Here is a 16912-nt window from a genome sequence, read left to right on the forward strand (position 1 = left end):
TCTGTCATCCAGCCTCGCAGAATAAAAATATAACCAATCATCAGCAAGATGTAACCTATTTGTTTATTAATTCTTTATGTATTCTTATTTATTAACATATGATCTAAAAATTGGATGTCTGTTTATTTTGGTTGTTTACTTATGCGGATTCACATATCGGAAGTTGATTTTTTGGAACTTGAAGTGGTAAAGAGGGACTATATGTGTTTTTTTTTTCTGGGGGTAGGGGTATCGTTAAGTAATTTGGCGCTATTAAGTATTTAGTAATGTATTTTAAAGAACCTTTATTAAACTTTGATTATTTTTAACAACCAAGATTTTGATTGATGTCCATATAACCTATACCATCAAATATTAAATTTACGAAGATTTTTTGCGAACGCACGGTTTGCATCCGAAGCAAAAAAAGAAAACTATTTTTGGTCAAATTTGTCAGTCAATATTTATCAGCCAATAGATAACATTGCGTTTTAGGTATTCATGCTCGTGAGTGGATTTCACCAGCAACAGTGACATATATGATGAGAGAAATGGTTGAGAATTATGCAGCACATCCAGAGGTCGTTGATAATGTGGATTGGTATTTCATGCCACTTATAAATCCTGATGGATACGAATTTTCCCGTACAGACGTAAGTTCCCCCCGTAACTATCCCCCGTAAGGGGGATAGGTGGGATGCATTATATCAAATACCTAACCTCACCTAACCACCTCTATATATAAAATATTTAATTAAAGTGCACCTGCAACGTAATTTGTTTCACGACAGAGCCTAACTTCACTTATTGAGTGTGTTCTGAATAATACACAAGTACCGAAGTAAATAACTATTAGAAGAAGCTAGTCAAACGGTGTAGTTTATTTTTGGCACTATTTTCAGTTATTGACAGCAGTGACTCAAGGCTGTTGCACTCTATGACACTCTGTGGGTATAAATATTTGGGTAAATTTTTCGCTGTTCATATAATTGACATACCAATAAAGTGAAAATACAACTCGATGCCTTTTTTTATATTCTACACGAATATTATAATCGCTTCTACCGCAAATTCTTGAGCTGGCACTTTTTGAGCTCTTAAAATGACGAATTGTCCATTAAAGTATGAATTATTGGTCTTTTTCGACAAAATAATTCTACGTTTTCTCAGTGCCGTTTTCTTGGTCGTTTTCAACAAAATAATGCTACATTTTTTTAGCACAAAAATTATTTTTAATAAGGTTGGTTTAGGTTATGTTAAATTGAGTTAGGTCAAAAAGTGCTTAAATTGGAATTTGCGGTAGAAGCGATTATTATATTTGTAAAGAACATAAAAAAGCATCGAGTGGCATGCTCACTTTATTTGTAAGTCAATTACATGAATAGCGAAAAACTTACAAATTTTTGGCTTCACTGTTTTAAATTGTTCCATTTCATCATCACATTACCTCAGATCTAATTGATAAACCATTTAGAATTGTTTTCGTATTTTCCCATTCTATTAATTTTTGATCTTTTCTTTTTATTTTGTATAAACATAATTCACAACCTCACAACCTCATACACATCAAAAACACCTGGTATGCCAATTGTCTTATACCTGTTTTTATGGCACTTGCTATCTGCCAAGTGACATATAGTGATTGCAAATTCTGTCGGTCTGTCTGTCTGTCTGCCCCGGTTTTGCTACTTTAGGCACTTACAGGTAAGCTAGGACGGTGAAGTTTGGCAGGCGTATCAGGAACCAGACCAGATTAAATTAAAAATTGTCGTTTTCCCGATTCGACTATCTGGGGGGGGGAGTTCGGGGAGATTGGAAAAATAGAAAAAAGAGGTATTTTTAACTTACCAATGGATGATCGGATCTTAATGAAATTTGATGTTTGGAAGAATATTGTGTTTCAGAGCTCTTATTTAAATGCCGACCGGATCTGGTGACATTGGGGGGAGTTGGGGGGTCCTATAATTTTGGAAAACGCTTAGAGTGGAAGGATCGAGGTGAAACTTGGTGAGAAAAATAAACACAAGTCCTAGATACATGATTGATATAATCGGAACAGATCTGCTCTCTTTGGAGGAGTTGGGGGGGGGAGGGTTAATCCTGAAAAAATGAGTTATTTTTAACTTACGAAGGAGTTATCGGATCTTAATGAAATTTGATGTTTGGAAGGATATCGTGTCTCAGAGGTCTTATTTGAAATCCCGACCAGATCTTGTGACACTGGAGGGAGTTGTTGGGGGGAGGACCTAAAATCTTGGAGAACCCGAAAAGTGGAGGGATCGGGATAAAACTTGGTGGGAAAATAATTACAGGTCCTAGATACGTGATTGACATAACCGAAGCGGATCCGTTCTCTTTGGAGGAGTTGGGGGGAGGATTAATTCTGAAAATTTAGTAAAAATGAGGTATTTTTTAATTAGAAGGAGTGATCGGATCTTAATGAAATTTGATGTTTGGAAGGATCTCGTAACTCAGATCCCTTAAATCCCAACTGGATCCAGTGTCATTGGGGGGGGGGATCTTAACGCTTTGATCGGATAGACCAGGATGAAACTTGGTGGGAAGAATAAGCACAAGTCCAAGATACGTGATTGACATAACCGGACCAGATACCCTCTCTTTGGTGGAGTTGGGGGGGATTAATCGGGAAAAATTAGAAAAAAGAGGTATTTGTAACTTACGAACGGGTGATCAGATCTTAATGAAATGTGATATTTAGAAGGATCCTGTGCTTTAAAACTCTCATTTTAAATTCCAACCAGATCCAGTAATATTGGTGGGAGTTGGAGGGGGAAACTGGAATTCTTGGAAAACGTGAAAATCGAGGTATCTTACGAATGGGGATCAGATCTTAATGAAACTTAATATATAGAAGAATATTATGTCTCAGATACTCCATTTTCAATTAGAATCTAATCCGTGGACATAGGGGGTTTGAGGGGGGAAACAGAAATCTTGGAAACCGGAAATCTTGGAAAACGCTTAGAGTGGAGAGATGGGGATGAAACTTGATGGGAAGAATAAGCACAAGCTATAAATACTAGATTGACATAATTGGAACGGATCCGTTCACATTGGGAGAGCTGGGGGTTGTAAATTGGGAAAAATTGAGATATTATTAATTTAAGAATGGGTGACCGAATCTTAATGCAATTTGATATGTAGAAGGATCTCATGTATCAGAGCTCTTATTTCCTATCCCGACCAGATCTGTTGACATTGGGTAGAGTTGGAGGGGGAAACCGGAAATCTTAGAAAATACTCATAAGGGTCGTAGATACGTGATTGACATAATTGGACTGGATCCGCTCTCTTTGGGGGAGTTAGGGGGTGGGGCTCAGTGCTTTGGCGAGTTTGGTGCTTCTGGACCTGCTAGGACGATGAAAATTGGTAGGCGTGTCAGGGAGCTGCATAAATTGACTTGATAAAGTCGTTTTTCCGATTCGACCATCTGAAGGACTGAAGGGAGGGGAAAAATTAGAAAAATTGAGGTATTTTAAACTTATGAGTGGGTGATCGGATCTTAATGAATTTTGATATTTAGAAGGACCTTGTGACTCAGAGCTTATATTTTAAATCCCGAACGGCATTAAGCCTCTGATTTTTCTTTTAAAGCAGTCTATTGATTGTTAGAATTTTGCTAGAGCTCATACCATATGAGCTCTTAGCTCTTTCGACCTCGTCACAAGTGCCATATGAGCTCTTAGCTCTTGTTTTAAGTTGTGTACGTAAGAATATTTTTATCAGCCAAAGGCAGCTCTGATTACTGTCACACAATACACAAAATATGCAAGTCCTGTAATAATATTGACCGACTGACCCGCTTTAAGAAAGATAAGGAACTTGCGCTGCTTCAGTGAGTGAAGCAGGAGAAGAACTTTTCTCTAAATAGTTTCCTCGCGATGATAAATCCTGTGACAGGGAATAGCATTGCAATCTTAGACAAGAAGTTTCGGTCGTATTAAGTAATAGTGAAAACAGTGTAAATGAAGTTAGTCTAGACGAACTACAGGAAACTATAAGGACTAAAAGCTCAATGAAAGCAGTTGACCTGGACATATCCCAAATTAAGTTTTGAAAAGAATATCAACGTGTTATCCTCTACAATGTTGAAAATTATTAATGCTTGTCTGAAGTTGTCATATTTCCCCAAGGAACGAAAGTTGCAAATATTCTCGTCATTAGTAAAAAGAATAAACATAAGGATGGTTATATACCTATTAGCTTAGACCTATTAGCTTACTTATTATCAAACAGTTCGTGGTAACGAACTGTAGTAAGGAGCGACCCGGCTCAATAGTAACCAAAACTCTAAAAAATGGAATTTTGATACCAATAGCTATATCAAAAGAATCGCATTTTAATGCTGGTTTTAAATATATAAGTTTCATCAAGTTTAGTCTTACCCATCAAAAGTTACGAGCCTGAGAAAATTTGCGTTATTTTAGAAAATAGGGGGAAACACCCCCTAAAAGTCATAGAATCTTAACGAAAATCACAACATCAGATTCAGCGTATCAGAGAACCCTACTGTAGAAGTTTCGAGCTCCTATCTACAAAAATGTGGAATTTTGCATTTTTTGCCAGAAGGCAGATCACGGATGCGTGTTTATTTGTTTTTTTGTTTTTTTGTTTTTTTTCCCCAGGGGTGATCGTATCGACCCAGTTGTCCTAGAATGTTGCAAGAGGGCTCATTCTAACGGAAATGAAAAGTTCTAGTGCCCTTTTTAAGTGACCAAAAAAATTGGAGGGCACCTAGGCCCCCTCCCACGCTAATTATTTTCCCAAAGTCAACGGATCAAAATTCTGAGATAGCCATTTTATTCAGCGTAGTCGAAAAACCTTATAAGTATGTCTTTGGGGACGACTTACTCCCCCACAGTCCCCGTGGGAGGGGCAACAAGTTACAAACTTTGACCTGTGCTTACATATAGTATTGGTTATTGGGAAGTATACAGGCGTTTTCAGGAGGATTTTTTTGGTTGGGGGGAGGGGTTGAGAAGAAGGGGATATGCTGGGGGAAGTTTCCATCGAGAATTTGTCATGGGAGAAGAAAACTTCCATGAAGGGAGATCAGGATTTACTAGCATTATTTAAAAAAAAATTAAAAAATAAATGTGAAAAAGCTTTTTCAGCTGGAAGTAAGGAACAGCAATAAAACTTAAAACAAACAGAAATTATTACCCATATAAGGGGCTCACCTCCTTATGATACCTAGCTCTTTACACTAAAGTATTTTTAGTAATTTCAACTGTTTATTCTACGGCTTTTGTGATTCAGGGGTCATTCTTAATGAATTGGGATAAAATTTAAGCTTTAGTGTAAAGAGCGAGGTACTGACGATGGGGCGAATCCCCTCATATATGTAATAAAAACATGAGAATACAAAAGTTCTTTACGTAATCTAATTTATAAGTTACGTAAATCTTTTACCAATAAAAAGATTCGTAAAAAATCAAAAGTTCTAGTTGCCTTTTTAATTAACCAAAAAATCGGAGGGCAACTAGGCTTCGCCCCCGCTCTTTTTTTCTCAAAATCATTCGATCAAAATTATGAGAAAGCCATTTAGCCCCCCCCCCCCCAAAAAAAAATATGCAAATTTCGTTTTGATTATTCCTCTGCAGAGAGCCAAAATCAAAACATGCATTGATTCAAAAACGTTCAGAAATTAAATAAAAAAAACAATTTTCTTTAACCGAAAGTAAGGAGCGACATTAAAACTTAAAACGCACAGAAATTACTTCGTATATGAAAGAGGCTGCTTCCTCATCAACGCCCCGCTCTTTACGCTAAAGTTTTTTACTGTTTTAAAAAGAAGAATTGAGAGAAAGAGTCAAACTTTAGCGTAAAGAGCGGGGCGTTGATGAGGAAGCAGCCTCTTTCATATACGAAGTAATTTCTGTGCGTTTTAAGATTTAATGTCGCTCCTTACTTTCGGTTAAAAAAACTTGTTTTTTTTATTTAATTAGCTTACTAGACCTATTAGCTTGTTGTCTAATGTTGGAAAAATTTTTGAACGAGTAATTACGAATAAATTGATTCCTTAAGTTACATTAATAATTGGATCTCTGATTCATAATTCGGCTTTGTAAAGAATAAATAAACAATAAATGTAGTAGATAATATCCTACAAATAGTGAAAAACAATAGAAAGTGAAAACTGTTAACGTTATGCTTGTTTTTGATATTAAAGGTGCGTTTGATAATGCTTGGCTTACTCGTATTATAAAAAAGCTGACGAATCAAAAATGTCCTCCCGGTATTCTAAAACTAATTTATAATTACTTAAGTGATAGATTTGTCTGCTTTGAAAATGTCACTTCTTTTAAATTAGAAAATTCATGCCCCCAAGGTGGCATAATGTCTCCATTCCTTTGGTTAAAAAATATAAATCATTTACTCGAGTTAAATATTGACATTAATTGCAAAGTTCAAGCTAACGCAGACGGTGTTTGCGTTATTATCATGGGGTCAAAGATTGCAAGTATGGAAAGACGGAAAGACTGGCAACAAATGTTTTCTAAAGATTCACTGTTTGGGCTTCAAATAACAAACTTACCTTTGATATGAATCCGATTTCTCATTGATGCAGTCTGATTTGATCTATGTTCATTGTTGATTTCTAAAGTGATATGCTTATTATTTGGATCGTAATCCTTTTTTTCCTTTTTTCTTTTTTCCTTTCTGTGTTTTTGTTCTGTATTTTCCTCTTTTTTAGTGTCATTATACTGTTTTGATGCTTGTAGATGTGAAACACCGGGTTACCGATCCAGTCACTAATAAACTATCTATCTATCTACGTCAGGATATCCTTTTATAGAGATAATTTAAAAATAAATTTAATGGGATGACTGAATTAGAAAGATGGTAACTAGTACAGCGCTTTGTCGGGCATTGTAGTGTTGCGGTGTTTTTCTAAAATAAATATGCCAACACATTATAACTGACTTTTACAAATAAATTTATCTGATTTCTTTAGAATCGAATGTGGCGCAAGACAAGATCAACTACTTCCATTGCTGGATGCTACGGAGCTGATCCAAACCGAAATTGGGACTTCCATTGGGCTGGTAATGATTTGTTTTGTCTACGTCTTACTCTGGAACTTAAACATCTTCGTTTTTGACTGTGTGTACGTTCAAATCAGATTTGTTTACAAAGAATGGAGACAACTGGTCCGATTTGTAAACTTTTTTTTAATGCTTTTCCAAATGCTTGGAGTGCCAGTTTAAAAATTTATAAGAAAATTTTCTGTAACGGTGACTTTTAAGTTGCAAGTCTAATTGAATGTTCAAAAATATTCTAAATTTGATTAAGTAAATATACAGTTAATTCAGGCAAGATGAATTTTGAGAAACGTTAAAATTAAATCTGACAAGAGCGGATTTACAATCGTCGTTCCAACGTAAGCGAATTGACTTACTTTTTGTTGCAAACATTACTCACACAATTTTGATTATGACACTCAAAGTAGACGAAATAATTAATGACAAATAACCAGTGCATGGGCGTACGTAGCTTATTATCTAGGGGGGGGGGGCAACCTTGCATTGACAGAAAGTTTTGTCATACACATGAAATCTTTATTGATAAGCAATCACTAGAAACTATAGATCATCAGTAAGTCTGAGCATGAATATTCTTGGATAAGAGTTAATTTAGTATAAATTTTAACATCTCTGTTATTTCCAGCGTTTTCAACCTTCTATCTTTTATCAACTGCTTTTCTATCCATCTATCCTTTTTGACTACTTTTTCAACCATTTGCTTTTTTAACTATATCTAGCGTAAATTTGAAGCTTTAAGGGGGCAGCTCTCCACTTCCTGCCCCCCTTCCGCATACATACGAACGAGTAAAATATCAGCGAAGAGATCAATCTTGAATTATGCCTTCCCAAGCAATTGTTTTCCAAGATGTGTAGGCACTTTCATCTTGCGAAGAACTTGCTTTATCTTTTATATGAAACAATTTTTACAACCCGAAAACGTCACTAAATGTTAAATACATTCTTTCTAGTCTTGATAATATGTTATCCTCCTCACTTAACTTGATAGCTTGAGAAGGATTTTTGTGATTAGAATTCCAAAATTAAAGGGACTGTTCTTTGTCTTTTCTCGGCAAGCAATGAAAATGTATCATTAAATTTTGTAGCTTTATTGCAAAGTAGTTTTCGTTTCACAAAACTAAACTCCAAAGTCTCCAAATTTCTTTGACATAGGCCGTTGTTATTCATTATTCAGGTGCTTTGAATCAAAGCTGCTGGTACAGAAAACGTAGAGAAGTTTCCAAGTTTGTATGTCCCTGAAACTTCAACCCTCCCAAGCACTTGCCTCTGCTAAAATCTAAAGACCCTAAGGCTCTAAACTAAATTTTACAATCTGAACTACTGTTCTGCTTATACTGGCATTTAATTAAACAGAATGTTTGTAAGCCATGTGAGGGGTGTGTTGCAAAATAATAAACTGACTCATTTTGTCCTTAGGATTTTTTTTATTGTCTGCTTCATATCCGTATAATAATATGTATTTATATTTATTACAGAAGGAGGAACAAGCAGCTACCCGTGCTCTGAGATTTACACAGGCCCAGTGCCCTTCTCTGAGATCGAAATGGCAAACGTAAGAGACGCTATCCTTGCACGTGCGTCTCAACTAAGAATTTACTTAACTGTTCACTCATACGGCCAGGTAATCTATCTTCGCTTTCGTTTCCTCACTCTTCTTGTAAATCAAAAAATGCCTCTGCTGTAAAAAAAACCCCTCAGACTCGTAGATTTAAATCCACTGAATATAGATCAAGATTAAAATCTCCAGAAACCAAACATGGGCGATTAGAAGCTTATCTGTTTGTAGCATATCCGTTAAATTTTTTCAGTAGAACGCTAGTTTTCGGAGATCTACGGATATTGAAAGTATCACAAGTCAGTGTGTTTCAGCATTTTACTGCATATGGATGACACGTAATTTACGAAGCAGTAATTTGTTTCGTTATAAATTTTAACTTCACTCTTTGATTTCGTTGCAAAAGCTTGTTTTCTTCAATCATATCTGAACATGCACGAATTATAATCAATTTTTAGGAATTATGTGCCCCATCTTTTTGACTTTCTTAAAATATCTTTTTCAGCCTCAGAACTAGTGGACAAATTTAATGAAAATAATTTTTTACCTACTTTTAGATGCTTCTCATCCCATGGGGTTATGACGCTGTTTATCCTGAAGACTATCCTGAACTGGTAAGATTTCCATTATATTTGTTTTGTTCTTTTTTTTTATTATGCCAAAAACAAAAGAAAAAGAATTTCTATGACACTGAAATGGAACCAATCAACTCTGAACAAAACATCAAAGCTTAGCTATTATATTGATAATTAATGTCCAACCAATTTTCTATTCCTTTCGTGGTAACCCCCAATATAGCACTATAGATAAAAAAAAAATCACTTTTTTGAAATAGTTTATTTTATTTTCTTGTAAACCTTGTCAAACAGTTCGTGGTAACGAACTGTAGTAAGGAGCGACCCGGCTCAATAGTAACCAAAACTTTAAAAAATGGAATTTAAAAAAAAAAAAAAAAAATTAATTTTAAATTTTAAATTTCAATTTTGAAAAATTGATACCAATAGCTATATCAAAAGAATCGCATTTTAATGCTGGTTTTAAATATATAAGTTTCATCAAGTTTAGTCTTACCCATCAAAAGTTACGAGCCTGAGAAAATTTGCGTTATTTTAGAAAATAGGGGGAAACACCCCTTAAAAGTCATAGAATCTTAACGAAAATCACACCATCAGATTCAGCGTATCAGAGAACCCTATTGTAGAAGTTTTAAGCTCCTATCTACAAAAATCTGGAATTTTGCATTTTTTGCCAGAAGGCAGATCACGGATGCGTGTTTATTTGTTTTTTTTTTTTTTCCCAGGGGTGATCGTATCGACCCAGTTGTCCTAGAATGTTGCAAGAGGGCTCATTCTAACGGAAATGAAAAGTTCTAGTGCCCTTTGTAAGTGACCAAAAACATTGGAGGGCACCTAGGCCCCTCCCACGCTAATTATTTTCCCAAAGTCAACGGATCAAAATTCTGAGATAGCCATTTTATTCAGCGTAGTCGAAAAACCTTATAACTATGTCTTTGGGGACGACTTACTCCCCCACAGTCCCCATGGGAGGGGCAACAAGTTACAAACTTTGACCTGTGCTTACATATAGTAATGGTTATTGGGAAGTATACAGGCGTTTTCAGGAGGATTTTTTTGGTTTGGGGGAGGGGTTGAGAAGAGGGGGATATGCTGGGGGAACTTTCCATCGAGAATTTGTCATGGGAGAAGAAAACTTCCATGAAGGGAGAGCAGGATTTACTAGCATTATTTAAAAAAAAAAATTAAAAAATAAATGTGAAAAAGCTTTTTCACCTGGAAGTAAGGAACAGCAATAAAACTTAAAACAAACAGAAATTAATACCCATATAAGGGGCTCACCTCCTTATGATACCTAGCTCTTTACGCTAAAGTATTTTTAGTAATTTCAACTATTTATTCTACGGCTTTTGTGATTCAGGGGTCATTCTTAATGAATTGGGATAAAATTTAAGCTTTAGTGTAAAGAGCGAGGTACTGACGATGGGGCGAATCCCCTCATATATGTAATAAAAACATGAGAATACAAAAGTTCTTTACGTAAGCTAATTTATAAGTTACGTAAATCTTTTACCAATAAAAAGATTCGGAAAAAATTAAAAGTTCTAGTTGCCTTTTTAATTAACCAAAAAATCGGAGGGCAACTAGGCTTCGCCCCCGCTCTTTTTATCTCGAAATCATTCGATCAAAATTATGAGAAAGCCATTTAGCCCCCCCCCCCAAAAAAAAATATGCAAAATTTCGTTTTCATTATTCCTCTGTGGAGAGCCAAAATCAAAACATGCATTGAAAAATGTTCAGAAATTAAATAAAAAAAACGAGTTTTTTTAACTGAAAGTAAGGAGCGACATTAAAACTTAAAACGCACAGAAATTACTTTGTATATGAAAGAGGCTGCTTCCTCATCAACGCCCCGCTCTTTACGCTAAAGTTTTTTACTGTTTTAAAAAGAAGAATTGAGAGAAAGAGTCAAACTTTAGCGTAAAGAGCGGGGCGTTGATGAGGAAGCAGCCTCTTTCATATACGAAGTAATTTCTGTGCGTTTTAAGTTTTAATGTCGCTCCTTACTTTCAGTTAAAAAAAACTCGTTTTTTTTATTTAATTATTATCAAGAAATCGGTTGTACTAACAATGACACATACATGTGTTTAAAATTTCTATAACTATTCAAGTTTATATTCGAATTATTTAGGTAGCATCGCAGTCGATACCGTAATCGCAACAGCAGTTTGATCAATGCCGAATGGTCAATCGATGCCGAAAATGGTCTAAATTTCTTACCTCGAGAAGGGAAAACCCTTCTCGAGGACGGCCCTTAATATTTGAACTTTTTTTTAGTACTTCTTAATATTTGAGCAAAATCACAGAAGAATTTAGATAATTAAATGAGGGTCGGAAGATTTTTTTGGACAATTGGTTAAGGGATGACAGATTAAAAAAAAAAAAATTATGTACCTTTAACACATAGTTTATTAATCTTAAAAACCCATGTTTTTTGGGATAAAAAGATGTATTATATTTCTTGTGCAGCTATTTCTTATTTGCGGGGAAATACTACCGCAATATGATAGTTAATAAACAAGTCAGGTTGGTTTTTGAAACTATGATTATAATGTCCGGATATTTGTATTTTTGTTTTAATTGTATAGTGATTATCTGGTCTTCACCAGGACTCCCAAATTTGGAAGACCGAAATTTGGGAGTCCTGGTGAAAACCGTCTTTTCTTTGAAGTTCTTCCACAACTTTAATATTTGATTTTGTTTTTCTAAATAGGAAGAACTCGGACTCGCTGCCACTGACGCTTTGACTGCTGTTTATAACACTAAGTATGATGTCGGATGCTCAGGGGTTATCTATGGTGAGTTTTTTTTTTTTTAACATTCTTTTATTAATATGGCCTACGCTTTTACTCTTGTTGATAACTTTAAATATGATGCTGGATGCTAAGGGGCTATTTATTGTGAACACGAGACGCTTCAAAAGGTATTTTTCAAATAGTACAGGTAAAAGAAAAATCAATACGTTTTTGTAAAATACAGCAAAACATTATAACATACTTTAATTCTATTGCAAAATGTACAACACCTAAGTTACAACATCCTATTATAGAAACCTGCCTAGAAGACTTTACCGTGGCTAAATTTTTAAATATTTTAAAGTTCTAACCAAATTTAGTTCTCCTTTTCGGTTCCCTTTTTAAGTGGTGAGTAGCACGGGCTAAAACTCTTCTAGAAACCTCAAATTATAGCTAAGACAGGCGGCGACCTTCTACACAGTAAATACGCTCGAAAATTGCTATAAATCTGATAGGAAAATAAATGTTGGGACCAGCGCTGAAGTAAATTTTTATTAAAAAAAAATTATGAAGCAGCTGGAATGTTTGATCATGTATTCTTACGCTGTTGCCTTTTCATTGAAAGATTAAGAGTTTTATTGAAAGGTACGACTACACGGCAAGCTTGTATATATTGAACCTAATTGTCGCTTGTCTTCTAACCGAGGCTGTTGTCCCAATGAAGTGGTATGTTGATTTAAATCGTCTCGATTTTTGAAAATTTTTTCGTGGACACACAAACAGAAATATACCATTAGGAATTATATTCTAGCTACATAACACCCGATAATCCTAAAATCTCTGTCGAGCAATAAAAGAACTGTATGGAATTTCGCATGTCAGATAAACTCTGTCTGTCAAAAAGTATTTTACAGAGCCTTTCAGCTTCAAAGGACGTGCTCCAACACGATGGTATTTTCTTTCTCTATCCATATATACGAACCATATAAAATTAACGCTTCTTTTTGACTAGACAATTATTACAAAGCTCGATTCAAATACTACATACATTCGGAACACATATTTATGTTCACGGTTTGAAGGGTACAACCGAAATTAAAAAAAAGGATTAATTTAGTTCTATATGGAAGGGAATGAAACCTCAAGAAGCATATTATTTTGCCAATTTATATAAATTTTTGTGAGAGGTTGTTCATGGTGAAAGTGTGAGAGGTCGAAACATGAAGGTGAAGGAATTCACTCTTCGCCGTTCCTTCTTTTGAATACGAAAGTCCTAAACAGCCTTAAAAATGGTTGCTGAGATGTTAAGAGGAATGAGATTAGGGAATTTTAAATTCCCTAATCCCTAAAAAAGCAGTACTTCTCACGAGGATTACTAGTATATCAAACCAACGACAATAGAATAAAAAGGGGAGACCCGCTCTTGTCATTTGTTGTACTCTTGTACCCAGACACAAAAAAGATCCGTGTAGCTAAACTTCGGTTTTCCACTATTTTGCGACGCAAAACAAAAAGAGCTACTCAAATTTGGGCCAAAATGTCACAGGAAAGAAAATGAAGAGACAGCTATTTGGGGCAAGCCATCGAAAAAAAAAAAACAAAAACTAACAATAACTCACCGCAGCACCAAGCCATCTGAGACCGACACAGCTAAGCACACTCTTATTCCATCCAAATTTATTCAAAGCCTCCTTCTTTACATCCTCCTAGGAATTTCCTATTTCCTTTAAATCTTTCCTTATAACATCCTCACACCCCAGACAAGGACGACCTGTTTTTCGTTTATTTCTAGACGGTTGGCCAAAAAGGACAATCTTTAGTAATCTGTCGTCCTTCATCCGCAGAACATGTCCTAGCCACTTCACCTTTTCTTTCAGTATAACTCTAGAACGTGGGATTGAACCACATTTTTCATACAGCCTACTCTTTGGAATATGGTCATTTAGCTAGGTACCCTGAACAACGCGTAGGCAATTTCTCTGGAAAAAAATCCAGAAAATTTTACCCACTTTTCGGAGCGCCAATGCTTCAGAGCCGTGTTCGATCACTATCATCACTGTATCACTGTACCTTCCAATAGCCTTGGTTTGCAGGCTTATCTTCCTGTTCTTCCAAACTCTTTTTAACTGTGAAAAAGCACGCTCAGCCTTGGCTGTTCTACTTTTAACATCTTCACTACTCCAACTGTCTTTACTAATAGTACTTTCAATGTGTGTGAAGCTGCCCACCTGATGATCTTTTCGCTACCCAACGTCACCTTTTCATCTTTACTCATTCCTGGCCTTCGTGACTTCGTCTTCTTAACATTAATTTTCAAACCTATTCTAGCACCCTGAACTCGCAAAAAATACTAAAAGCTCATTTATATTGCTCAGAAGAGTTTTCACTCCCCAGGAGAGTTTTTCCTCCCCATTTGAATCCGTGATCTCCCATTGGCTTACTTGTGCTTTTTAAGACAAAGTTCATCAAAATGATCCATATAAAGGGGGATAGAACACAACCATACTTAACTCCTGATTTAATACAAAACCAGCTGTTAACTTCATTTCCTACTTTAACCGTAGAAGTGTTATTCTCGTACATAAAACTAATCACTTTAATGTATTAGTCTGGAGTACCATACAAGAATAAGACCTTTTCTAAAGCTCTTCTATCAACAAAACCGAACGCTTGCTTATAATCTATAAAACTGAGGACCAAAGGTGTTTTACAACTGAGGCACTTCTCGAACATTAACCTAAGAGTTAAAATTTGGTCGACACATCCTCTACCGTTTCCAAATCCTTCCGCTAATGTGCATGTATTGCCCAAATCTGTTTCAAAAGTATTCAATTTTCATCATATTTTGGTATATTTACTTAGGATTAACCAAACTTCATTTTTCGAGTATGTACCGAATAAAGCACGAGTACCATGTTTTGTATTATATTGAATGACTATTGCTTGTTTTATGCATTCTGTATAATTAGAACATAATAAAATAAAATCAATTCAAAGGTTTGTGTATTTAATCTTTATTTGAGGTTTATTTTTCAGGACCGGCTGTTGGAGCTAGTGATGACTGGAACAAAGGTGTTGCAGGGATCAAGTATTCATACACACTGGAACTCCCAGACAACGGAAGATATGGTTTTCTTCTACCAGCGACAGAAATCATGCCAGTTGCTGTGGAGACATGGGAATTTTTTAAAGTTTTAGCTGAACGCATTTCTGCAAATTAACTTTCGAGAAAATTGCAATCCTAGCTTGGAATTATCTTGGCTAGGACCTTCATATTTACAATTAATATAATATATGTTACAATTATAAATTTACAGCTACAGCTACGACATCTTTACTTAACTTGAACCTATTTGAGCAAGGGGCAATTTATATCTTATCATCTGGGCTGTGTTAGACCTGCCATCCCTGAAGGCATATTTAGTTTACATATTTATAATGCTGAACATATTGATTACATCAAAATTTAACGGCAATGTGATGGTTCATTACTGGGGTTTCAACGAATAAAAGTAGCACAATGAAGGGCGCTGGCTCCCCTCCCAACACTTTTGATTCTGAGAAAGGCACTACTCCTTTAAATTTCTGATTCAAATGGTTTTTATAAGATTCTACATGACTCTAGATGATACGTTGGAGCGGTTTCTACTAATTTATCTTTATCTTTTCGGAGACTTTGCTTTCAACTAGCTTTTAAACCAATCAAGATTTGCAAATCACTTATCGATTTAAATACGTATTAGGTAGTCCTCACTAAAATCTAGTATTTAGTCTCAAAATTTAGTATCTATCTTTTCAAGTTTTCGAAGAAGTTAGATGTTTTATCATGAATATTTATGTAATTTCTAGTTTCTGAAATCAGAGAAACAGCCGAATATAAAGAATTCTATTAATATATTTGTGAATATTTTTGTGTCCTGGCTCTAGTCATTCTTTTTTTGCTAGAAAGTCAGTATCAGATTATTGCTGTGAAAAAGTAAAATCTATTCTTACCCCTTAAGACATTATCTCTAATCTAAGAAAAAATATGACGAATGGACAAATTTGGAATCGCCATCGAAATCATAGTTTCAACCTTAAAGGAACCCTGCTCTTAACTCAGTGTAAAGTAAATGTTTGACGTCTTGTCTAATTCTTTTATAACGACTCCCGAAACAAAAGGACTGTTTAATAAAATAAAAAGCTCTTTAAAAGTATTACATTTTCAGCGTAAGGAGCGAGGTATTGAGGAGGGGAGCTCCCGGTAGACGGAATCATTTTATTGTGTTTTATGTTTAATGTTGCTCCTTACTTTCACCTGAAAAAACTTGTTTATTTGTTCGATTAAGCACTTCGAGGTAGCCAACTGTAAGTAAGGAGCAACACGGCTCAACAGTAACCGATATTCTAAAAGACGAAACTTTGATATCAATATATTTGGCATACCAATAATAAGACATATCAAAATACTTGGCTTTTTATGCTGATTTCAAATATATAATATTTGATTGAGTTGTTTTGCCCAATAAAAACTGAGAGCCTGAGAAAATTTGACTGATTTTCAAAAAATGAGGTAAACATCCTATAAGCGTCTAGTAAAAATCTCACTGAAAATTGCACCATCAGATTCAGAATATCAAAGAACCGTACTAAAAAGGTTTCAAACTCCTATATGAAAAAATGTGGAATATTGTAATGTTTGGCAGATGAAATACAACGGATGCTTGTTTATTCTTTTTTACAAGGGATGATATACATCGAGCCAATGGACCTAGAACATTGGAAGCGACTTCATTCGAACGGAAATTAAAAGCACCTGTGCCCCTTTTAAGCAACCAAACAGATTAGAGGGTAGCTAATTTCCCTCCCACGGCCCTTTCTCTCCAAGTTGATCTGGTTACACTTAGTAGGGACTTGCATGTTAAGTAATATTTTAGAGAATGCTATCAGATAAAACTACTATCAGCGATGAAATAAAAGCGATAGTGCCATTATGGCTAGAATATGGTACACCTTTATAAA

The 16912-nt window shown here is 35.3% G+C and overlaps 1 protein-coding gene across 1 annotated transcript; it reads left to right on the forward strand.

Annotated features, from left to right (window-relative positions):
• Positions 1-449: 449 nt before the first annotated feature.
• Positions 450-16104, forward strand: LOC136031912 (carboxypeptidase B-like). Its single transcript, XM_065711905.1, has 6 exons — positions 450-632; positions 6959-7049; positions 8522-8667; positions 9159-9215; positions 11890-11974; positions 14948-16104. Exons 1-6 carry the CDS (start codon positions 519-521, stop codon positions 15130-15132), a joined length of 678 nt encoding a protein of 225 aa, XP_065567977.1. The 5' UTR covers positions 450-518; the 3' UTR covers positions 15133-16104.
• The last annotated feature ends 808 nt before the right edge of the window (positions 16105-16912 follow it).

The sequence above is a fragment of the Artemia franciscana genome, chromosome 10 (genome assembly GCF_032884065.1).
Source record: "Artemia franciscana chromosome 10, ASM3288406v1, whole genome shotgun sequence".
Classification (NCBI taxonomy): Eukaryota; Metazoa; Arthropoda; class Branchiopoda; order Anostraca; family Artemiidae; genus Artemia; species Artemia franciscana.